This window comes from Nelumbo lutea, chromosome 2 (assembly GCF_056320005.1).
Source record: "Nelumbo lutea isolate HS-2025 chromosome 2, American lotus-T2T, whole genome shotgun sequence".
Lineage (NCBI taxonomy): Eukaryota > Viridiplantae > Streptophyta > Magnoliopsida > Proteales > Nelumbonaceae > Nelumbo > Nelumbo lutea.
In genome coordinates, this window is record NC_142685.1 from 47,538,122 (window position 1) to 47,549,670 (window position 11,549).

Sequence of the window (11,549 nt, forward strand, 5' to 3'; positions counted from 1 at the left end):
TTCCTTGCAACTGTTTTTTGATCGCCCAGCGGATCAGAGATAAACTTTACTTTTCTTTAAGGCTGTGTTTAATTTGAAGGAAAAAGATAAAGAAAAGGTAAAGAAACCTTTATAAACATTGTATAAATTTTCTTACCTTTTTTTTCCTTCAAACCAAACATAGTCTAAGGGATTTATTTATAGCAACTTGTATGACGCACCGGCTGCAGCGTACAGCAAATTAAATTTGGATTTATAAAACATTAAAAGTATATTTTGTAAAACTTAAATCAATGAAAATGTAATGGATTTAAATTTGGATTCAACATATATATATATATATATATATATATATATAATCAATATTATTGATATTGAATATACCATAATGAAGCTCTTAATAAGAAGCTTAGATTATCAGATTTCTGTTCTTCCAACGATGGTTTTATCTGATTTGATCTTTGTTTCAACCCTGGTCTCATTTTCAATTTCAACAGAAAAATAATACCTCGCTGTGTAACTGAATAGACTAATGGAAAAAATCCAAATCATGGGCCTAGATGTCGCACTACCAGTGGGATATTGTCAGTTAGATCCAGGGAGACGGATGGTTTGTTTATCTTTATATTTGGAAAATGGGCCAAGTAGTGGACCGGTTCCAGCCCATCCACATAAAACCATTAAGTTAGTTGACTTTGGATGAACAAACCACCTGTATCAAACTTCAATAGGGTGGTTGGTTGGGTTGGGGTCAGCTTCTTATCATTCGGTATGTATCGATATCCCTACTAATTAAAGTTATAGATTTGGGATCAATGAAGATTTTAGATTAGATTACAAAATTAAAAGTACTAATTGTCGGGCCTGGAAAAAGCTAGGCATTGTTGGACTTGAGGCAAGGCCAAAAGCCAAAACCTGCCAAACTTGACTGACAATATTGTCTTGGGTAACAAACAACTAAAATTAAGGATGGTACTGTGAATACTGATGGCTCCCAAGTCTCAATTCTGGATAGTGTGTAAAACCCGTCAATTGAAAAGGATCAAACGGGTCTAAGCATTCGGCTAGCACGGTAAAATAAAAATACATGCTTGCCGTCTTGTCTTGTTCAAGCAAGAAAATACCACACAAAACGACAAAATAATATATTCGTCCCTTTCCATACATGGACCCTACCCAAATATCTACCCCATTGCTCCTTAATTGACTTATATTTAACGGATCTTTTTCTTTTACAACAAAAAATTATAATATAAAATAGCTCCAACGAAACCTTTCACTAATTTAAAAAATTAATAGAGATTTTTATAATTTAAAATGTTTTAAAAACTGAGTTAATTACAAAACACAATAACAATGCAACACCACTATACCAAACACCCCTTAAGTTTACATTTTTATGTTAATTAGTATTTTATTTCTTTCTATTTATTTATTCCTTAAATTAATTAAATATGATTAATCATTAACATTAATTACGAGCTACTAAAATTCAACAGAAATTAGTTATTATTATTTATTTTTATTGACAACAAAAAGAAATCTGCATGATTGGACCCATAATTTATGTGTAAGTATTAAAGAGTTTGTATGTCAAAGTACCAAGAAAAAGAGCAAAAGATACAGGAAATTTTGGTTTTGATAATTTTAAATTGCAAGTTCAACAATTCAGGCCTAACTCTTAAGTAATTAGGTTAGAGACTTGGATGGCAAATTGACATATTGATTGACATCAGTATCTACTGACTTCCAAATCAATACTGATCTAAGTTAATAGAGTGGTGACCCACTAAAAAAGTTGATAAGAAGCCTTCAATTGATGCCATATAATTGTCTTCTGATGATCGAGGTTCATGCATGGGCCAAAAGGCATGGGAGCATGGAAGCCGTTGATCTTCCAACGCAAGGCTCACCTATTGGAGTTGAAGCGGCCTTTCTCAGGACGACTATCGGCTGGGGGATTGTAAGTGACTTCAGATCTGTGCCCCACTGTCTCTCACAGCACATTTTCGTTGTGTATTGGGAATATCTTCCGAAGATTGATATTATCATCAGAAGATGTTTTCAATGCTACTGTGGGATACCCCTTTGTGGGGCACAGGTGTAAACTCATTCTAAGTATCGATTACAGAGGGGTTCGGATGTAATAGGCATGTTAGGTAAGCACAATGAATGAACATGTAATAATTGTGTGATAAATATCTCAATTAATATGTTTTTTTATCCAAACACTTTTATTCTGTTAGATTGAAATTATCTATTATTTTATTATCTTTATTAAAATAATTACAAATAAAAATAATGAAAAAGGAAAACCTAAATATGTAGAGAATTAGAATTCATTTATATTTTTCTTTTTATTAGTTTTTATTTTTAATTATTTTGACAAATATAATAAAATAGTGGATACTTTTTCTCTAACGGAATAAAATCATTTGGATAAAAGGCATTAACCGGGACATATATCACACACCTATTATATCTTCAATCATTTTGCTTACCTAACGTGCCAATTACATTCGGATCCATCACAAAGAGGGTCAAATCCGTGATTCTCGATAAGAAGGGAGTGGTCTTTTTCTGAGTTTTGGGTCCTTTTTGGAGGTAGCAAGCATCAATCCATCAGCGACTCGAACCCTCCACACACATGCACCAGGCGTTCTCTATATATTTAATTAATTAATAATTTTCTCTATCTATATTTCATTTCAATTAATTCCCAACTTGTAGCTGGCGCCGATCGAGGTCGGTCGTTTTATGTCCAATTTCGAAAGATTGAAGATTCAATTGTTCCCATCTACTGTTGAGTGTATCCATTGTAGTATGCTGCTTGAAGAAAGAGAGATGAAGGAAAGTGGTGATACCGAAGGTTCTGAGACTAATAAATATCCTTCTGACAAGAACGAGGACGAGGAGGTAAATTGTGAGAGCAAGCCTAAAAATGGAGGGAGCTCCAGCAACAGTACAGTAGAGCAGAATGATCAGAGAAGCTCGGCAACTGCTGGGTCCGTCAGACAGTATAACCGTTCCAAGTTGCCCAGACTCCGTTGGACACCAGATCTCCACCTTTGTTTTGTTCACGCCGTTGAAAGACTTGGAGGACAAGATCGTGAGTGTTCATCTTTACATCCCACCTGTACAAACCCTCATAATAAGCTACTCCTAAGCTAATTAACGGGCTTTCATCATTTGGTGCAGGAGCTACTCCTAAGCTACTTCTCAACCTGATGAACATCAAAGGCCTTACCATTGCTCATGTCAAAAGCCATCTACAAGTAATTTGATCAGTAAACCTCATAAAACACCGAACACAATGTACTCATTTAATTGATTTAGTTCAACAATCAAATAACCATATATGTCCTTTTCTTTTCCATTAATTAGATGTACAGGAGCAAAAAGATTGATGAAGCCGGTCAAGGTAAGAAATTTCTTCAATGGATCTCTCTCTCTCTCTCTCTCTCTCTCTCTCTGACTAGGGTTTTTGGTTTGGTTTCCAATGCATCTCCTCTCAAAAGGTTTCGTAGCCTATGTAAATGACTGTTATTTTACAGTGATACCCGAGCATAGGCACTTTGTGGAAGTTGGGGATCGCTACATGTACAACCTTACTCAACTCCCCATGTTGCAGAGGTTTAATCAAAGAACTAGTTCCTGCAGTTTCAGGTTTGGAATTTGACACCCTGAACACACTTCTGTTCATGTTGGTATAAATTTTGTGACGAGCTTAGCCTCATAGAACATACTTCATCTTAATTATCAAAGATATGAGGAGACTTCTTGGAGAGGAAATGGAAATTGGATGTCTTGCGCCCCTTACATGGTGGAAGCTACAACCAGATCTGGATATCACGGTTCGCTGTCCAGAAGCAACTTCAGCCTCAACAGCGGCAAGCTGACTCCCACTCCTGATTTCAATTTGGACATTTCTCCATTTGAACATGCCACTAAGATAACCCATGAATCCCGGGCGCGGTTGTCCCCGTTTCACCATCCTAAATCCTGGCTAACCCCAATTAATCCAAATCCAACTGAGACCAACCCCACGACACAATTATGGGACAACGGACGGGAGCAAATGGGTTGTCTGAACAATAGCATTATTCCAGAGGCGAGCTGGAATATCACTGTTGAAGAGAAAAACACAGCAAAAAGGAAGGCTTCAGATTGTAACCTCGACTTGAATCTCTCTCTAGAGCTAACACCGAGACGTGATAAATGCACAAGAAATTCAGAGGATGTCGAAGTTGGTAGTAGTTTCTCTCTTTCTTTGTTCTCATCTTCATCCTCAAAGCAGTTTAGCAGGTTAAGAGGAGGAGATGATAGTAGGAAGCTTGCAAGAAGCGCAAGTACTCTTGATCTGACTATATGAATGGTGTTCATTTTCAGTGAGATGTTGAGGTACTTGTCAATGAGAAATGGTAGATCGTTATCGATCCTGTACCAGTATTATACCAGGTAGATACCACTTATTCCCCTTTGTTTGTTTCTTATCGTTTTGCTATGCTTTATCTAGATATATCAAACCCAATTTGTGAAAAAAGCAGCAGAGATTAAGTTTAAAAAAAAAGGCCTTGATGGAACTAGAGTACTTTCGTTATCGATCTTTAGTCTAGAAGCAGATTGACAAAGGCTATTTTTAAGGGCTAATTATATTTAGGTTATATATGAAAAAAAAAAATGAACCTGCTAGTCACACTAGACATTCATAAACAAATTTAGTGTTGATCATATACAAACTTCTTGTATACACAGATTGGTTACAAACTTTTGGCAATCAAATCTGAAAAAGAATATATATCTTAGACTAGACATTCATGAGAAACCATATCTTACACTAATATCTTCCTTTTCCTTTGGATCTAGGAATTCATATTGCTAGACCTCCCAAGACTAATATGATGGACTTTGTACATTGATCAGTAAAGATTTATGTTTTCTATATAGTACGTGGTCAAAATTCTCCTAAGGCAATAGCAAATTGCACCAGAAACTCTTACATTCAACCTAGCAAACATCTCGTTACACTTTCACACCCATTGGAGCTTGAAATTTTGATTCCAAAGGCTTTTAAAGTTCTTTTTTGGATTTGGAGGGGGAGAGGATTGGAATAAGAGGTGCTTATTATTTGATCATAAGCTTTCGGGGGTTGTTGTGGAAGAAGCACACAAACCCTCCACTATATCAACAATGAAGTACAAGCATAAACAGTCTCTCGCAAGCCCTAACACCCTTCTTTACACCCAAACCCTCTCTCTCAATCTATTTTCTTATGCTGAACCCTAAAAACAAGTACAATGTATATATGAGACCCAAATAAAAGAAAATGTTTCAGGTGACTAGGGGTGTCAACGATATTTGAAAATCCGATTTCGAATTCAAGATTTGATATAATCGAATCGAATTCGAATAATTCGAATATCTAATTGGTCGAATTCGGATATCCTATTCATATCGAATAACTAATCATATTCAAATTTGGATACGATCTGATTCAATTCGATAAATATCTAAATTCAACTGATTATTTAATTCTTATATATAATATATAAAACATTTAAATGGCTAATGTAATTTATATATAATAATTAAATTATATGAATAATTTATATATGTATATATTTTATATAAATACAATATTTATTTTGTATATTTATTAATTACCTAAAATAATTAATTAATCGAATCGAATATTTGAATATTTAATCGGATTTGAATTCGGATAATGCTTGATCCTATTCAAATTCAATCCTTTTACACCCCTACAACTGACAGCCGCCCAAACCATCCACATCCACCACATATTGACAGACCCCAATGATATTTTCCCTTTGGGTTCTTCTCCACCAATGTCGGGTTGGGTCACGCACAACAGACCACAACCAGGAATTCAAGGCACATACACAACATAGGCCATATGAACCATCAAGTACTAGTACCGTTAAGAAGCATGAAGCCTCAAGTGTAGAATACATGAAAAGAAAACAATGTATATGAAATACAATATATCTATGCTATTATGGGGTAATAAAATATAGTGTGTATTGTATCTAGACCAGGATCAATTACTTAGGTTGCGTTTGAAAACAATGCAAATAAGTGTGAATGTAAATATGAAGAGTGTAAAACAGTCCATATAAATTGCAAAGTTAGGTTACTTTAGTACTTACAAATTTACCTTCTTACCAAACAGATTTTTAGGTATAACGGATGCAAACACAAATTCCAATAAAGCATGTCTTTTTTTTATCAAAAGCCCACTTGAATGCAAATTTACTTCTTTTTTATTGATGTACTTTTACATCTTATTATCTATATAAATATGCATTGAAAAATATGTTTTCTATCATTTGTCAATGCATAAATATAATGTTGTCAAACAGACAAAAATGAACCAAGGTGCAAATTTACTCTAAACCTAGATTTACACTCCATTTGCATCATTTCCAAACGCAACCTTAAAAAAAATAGCATGAACAAACATGTTGACTGCCTTATATTTAGGTATTTAACCCGTATTGATTTCTCTTTATTTTATGTAGGGGGGAAGGGGGTGTTAGTTTAAATTAGGTACATCAGAACCCGCTATTGACTGGGTCTCATCTAAGGTATTATCTAGCCGGCAAAAAAGTCAGCATGATAATTAAGATAAATAGAATAATTTATTGGTTAATGGTTATATATCCTGGCAAGTTTTCAAAACTTACCATATATGCCTCAAAATAGTACTAAAATATCTTTATATTCTGTGGTCTAAATTTGAACTCAGAGACACTCTCGTTAAAGATCGAAATTCTGAATGAAGATTATTAGAGACAGAATTCGATCAATAGAAATATATTTCCTATATGTCAATCACGAGCATAAAATATAAATAAATACGAATTTGGAGGGATCAGGGCACACAGGCGTAGCAATTAGCAAAGTTATGGTCGCGGTGAAATCATCCATCCCGGTACCGGCCGATGCAAAGCTAACGCCAGTAAGCAAGTGTTGATTTGTCACCCGTGGATCTAAGTAGCTTGGCCGGCAGGAGTTCCTTGATGCCCAAGGAAGAGACGTACGGTGAAATCGGTCACGAGCTTCCCTTTAGTGAACCTATGTGACCAGGGGAGTCACGCTCATAGGCAGGATGATCACCTCGAAAGAGTGTACTGAGGTGGTTGTTATTGCATCTCCTGCCTAAGTCTATCCATAATACATTTTCTCATGAATTGAGAATATCTTCTCTTACATGATATTATTTAGGAGGATGAGATGTTCTTCATGTGTGACTGCGATGTTATGTAAATAGATGTAAGTAAAATTTGTATGAACAGGAGATTCAAACTCGAGGGTTGAATGGCCAAAAGCAAAAACGGCCCATAAGGCAGAACCTCATTGCGAGAGAGAGAAAGAAAATATAAATTGTCTTAATGAAAGCCATGGTTTGGTCATTGGTGAATGATAACCGTAGTCGTTGCAAACTCGTTAATAGGCTGCTGTTTGGGGCTTGTGGTTCGTGTGGTGACGCACCGCACGCTTATATAAATTCTTTTTCCAGACTGCGGCAAGCGGCATGGTCATTACTAGCTAGTTCATGTCGAACTGAAACAAGGGCATGTCAACATTGACTTCCAGCAAAGGCATAAAGTTTCCAAGTCCCGAGGATTCCAATTTGAATCAACATACACTCAACTATGATTGACGCTGTATGCTGAAAACAAGGGCCGTTGTTTTTCAGCGATGTGCAGTTTGCCTCCCAATGAGAAATCTTTCCCATTCATTATGCTAAAATACGCTCACAGATTTGGCAGATTATTACACCTGCAGGATGCTGGAGTAAAACATGAGTACTCCGTAATTATCCGGAGACAAAATCCATACACAGGGAGCTAGCTAGCGGTTTAGGCAAGCTATGAGGACTGAACTCGCCGATTGTCCAGTCCGCTGTGTATGATTTTGTTTTCAACCCATCCTGTTTCTTAATTGCCGATGATCATTCGAGATATTGGGGTTTCACTGCACTGTAGGGGTGTCAATTGGATTGGATTTGGTCCAATATGATACAATCCAATGTGAATTTATTATAAACGGACCAGGTCTAAATCAATTGAATGAATATTTTGGACTAATTTAGACCGATCCAATTTAATGTCTGAACCATCCAATCTATTCAAATTCATTTTGATTTAGATTGATTTCAATTCAAACCTAATCCATTGACAGATATATTCTTATCTTATATTAATGAACCAGATATTATCTTAATCTAACCCAATCCATGGATCAGGTCCAATCCAATCTAATAAATATTTTAGACCGAATTAATCCAATCCAAAATGTTTTATTGATCCGTCCAAATTGATTTTGAATTGGGCGGAGTCCAATCCAAAACGACCCATCCTGCACTGCATTTGATAGGTACATTACAAAACAGCATTTATGACGGTAAAATCATAAATACTGAGATAAGAAAGTCATACACTAAAGCCATGACAATGCAGCTAAGCAGCCAAACCCCAACACCCGGTAGCTAGAGGATGAGTGGGAATAGCCAAGGCATAAATTCATTAATTCAATCCAATTAGATAAAAGCGTGGGATTAACGCATTGGGATATATAGAGCAAGTCCCTTAATTAAATTCAAAGAAACCAAATTTTGACGAGTGGGTCAATATGGGTCAAAGGAATGGGGTCAGGGTGAAGGCTGGAAGCATTAGGAAAAATTATGACTGAGTTATCAATTGAAAACAATACTTGGAAGTGGCACATTCTAGCTCCCAAGCAGGACCGTTCCAATATTTCTTTCATGGCGTTTAATTTGGAGAGGAGTGAACCAGAGTTAGCGGTGTAAAACCTGAAGATAAAAATGCACTAGACTAGTTTGGGTGCAGTGAAGCAAGGGAAAAATGGGTTTCAGGTTGGAGTAGTGGAGAGAAGTGAACGGAAAAGAAGAAGAACAAGGGGAGAGAGAGAGAGAGATGAAGCAAAGACGGACCTCTGCACAAGTTTAGCGATGATAGTGGTGAAGTGGAATGGGAAATGGAGGTTGGAGAAGAGGGAAAAGGACGGATCTCTGCACAAGTTCCTCCAAGTCGTATGAAGAAAACGATGAGCATCTCTAATTAAATTAAATTTGAAACCTTATGGATTTATAAAATAAGAGCAGTTTTTTTAAATATTTAAAAGTTTGGCTGATCATATGAATGGGTTAGGGTGGGTTGTGAGTGACCCATTAATATCCTTAAACATGCGAGGCAAATGGGTTAGTGGGTCAATATGAATGAATTGATATATATTCAACCACAACCCACGACCAAATAGGGGTGTCAACAGACCAGTGTTAGGTTGGACTCTGTCTAAATCAAAGCAATTTGGATGGATTGCATGGACCAAAAAATATATTGAATTAGATCAATTCAGGTTTGATGGTCCAAAGTATTTATTGGATTGGACCTGATCTATCCATAATGGATTTATAATGGGATGGGTAGGGTTGAACAGATATCTGGTCCATTGATAGAAGATAAGAATTATAAGTGCAAATAGACCAATTTGGATTGAAACCAATCTAAATTAAAACCAATTTGAATAGATTGGACAGTCTGGACATTAAATTGAACTGGTCCAAAATGATCCAAAGTATTGATCAAATTGGATTGAACCTGCTCCATCTGTAATAGACTTATGTTGTATGGGATCGGATTGGACCAAACCTGGTTCAATTGACTCCCATACACCCAACCCACCCATTTGTCACCCCTAACTAAATTATTGGATTATATATAATAAAGATCCATAGACCAACCACCGGATGTTCTATTCTATTGATTCTCTGTTGCTCCGGTGGCTACAATGTATTTGTCATGGGAAATTATTTAGGCTGCATTTTTTTGGGGAGTAAAACCTTATAGATGTAAAAGTCCATGGATGGAGTTTGAACCATTGAGCTTTGAAAAATGTCGATGTAAAACTTTACTATAAGTGAGGTTTTACATTAATTTATGATGTAAAACTCCACTCCATTCAAACCCTAACAAATCTGAATCAAGAGTGGAATTTTACATCAATCTTGATTTACACTACAAACAAACACCAACAAAAGCGAACTGGCAGTGGACTTTTACATTGACAAGGTTTTACACTGCAAACAAACACAGTCGTTCGTTTCCTTTTATCTCTTACCTCTTAAAAATGTAATTATACAACCTTTTGCTTTTCAATGGTACATGTGGACATATTAGTCAATGGTCACGCGAGCACCTTGTCTTTTCTTTGCAAGCTTTCTTTCTTCATCTTTCTCCCCCTCTTCTCAACTACTCTAAACCTGAGACGGGATTCCTTCTAAGAAATCTCTGCACATTGTGAAAGTATAGGAATCTATACTGCATATTGAAAACATTTTTTCATGAATTTAACATAAATGTATGAGAGAAATTTCCAATGTGAGGTTCGATATTATTTGAGCAAAATTTTTGCTTGCAGGAGATTTCCACTCTCTAAACCCTACCCATTCTCTCTCTCTCTCTCTCTCTCTCTCTCAACACCCAACCATCTCCATATCATTGGACCTCCACGTCAGTGGCAACTTATTTTCTTGGGCTTTGAATGTCATCATATTTCATTCTAGGCCCAATGCATGCTAGGCCCAGAATTTTGTTCCAGGCACCTCTATTTTTAACGTATGAATCAGGAGTAGCAAAGGTCTCTGTAATGCAATGTAAAACAACACTGCTATACATAGGCATTCTTCTAGTAAGGATAGAAGGGTTGTTTTTTATTTTTAACCTTCAGTTTACTTCAGATGGAGGGCTGGCCATAATCACTGTCAAAAGAAAAAAATAACTACATAGGAGGACGTAACCTCCTCCTTGCCCCTAGACCCAAGCATACTCACCAATTCAACCCAACTCAATACAAAGTCTTTCACAAGAACAGAAAAAACAATTAAAATTACAAGCAAAATCCATCAACCAGTTCGAAGAACAGAATCAAGTCTTAAATAGTCTTCGCGAAGTTGTTTAAGCGCACTCGAATGCTTGATATGCTCTGCAAATAAGTGAACACTACTTGAAACCTCCATCAATGTCCTTATTAACCAGAAAATCTACTTCTCTTGATCTTACGAAGAACATATGTAATCGGCCAAGGATAATCAATCTTATCAACATCTATCTATCTATCTATATATATATATATATAAAACACACAACATCCAAGATAGCAAACTGAGCGCCAAGAGTGTCATTTAGCAGGACCTCTGCTCAAACCCAGATTGCCACAACATTTTCCACCCATATTCAATTTGTAAAAGGAAATTACTGGGAAAGCGCTAAACAAAAGACATAGTTTGCGATTCCTCAACACATGTTATTCAGAAGACCATACCTCCATCTAATAAGCAACGATTCCTCAGTCCCAATCACGGACAGAGTGCAAATTTGCCGTTGCTTTTGAATGGGGGATACTTAATATGTAGAAAATTGCAAAACAAAAAATGTAGAAAATTGCTGAAATTTTGCAAAAATTAGCAAAATATTTATATAAATTGTAGAAACATTGCAGGAAATGCATGAAAGTATCAGGAA

The 11,549-nt window shown here is 36.1% G+C and overlaps 1 protein-coding gene across 1 annotated transcript; it reads left to right on the top strand.

Moving 5' to 3' along the window:
* The first annotated feature begins 2,448 nt into the window (after positions 1 to 2,448).
* LOC148870434 (uncharacterized) lies at positions 2,449 to 4,562 on the top strand. The gene is made up of 5 exons (XM_088972728.1): positions 2,449 to 3,088; positions 3,178 to 3,254; positions 3,364 to 3,400; positions 3,534 to 3,645; positions 3,745 to 4,562. The coding sequence occupies exons 1-5, from the start codon at positions 2,737 to 2,739 to the stop codon at positions 4,349 to 4,351; spliced, it is 1,185 nt and encodes a 394-aa protein (XP_088828854.1). The 5' UTR covers positions 2,449 to 2,736; the 3' UTR covers positions 4,352 to 4,562.
* The last annotated feature ends 6,987 nt before the right edge of the window (positions 4,563 to 11,549 follow it).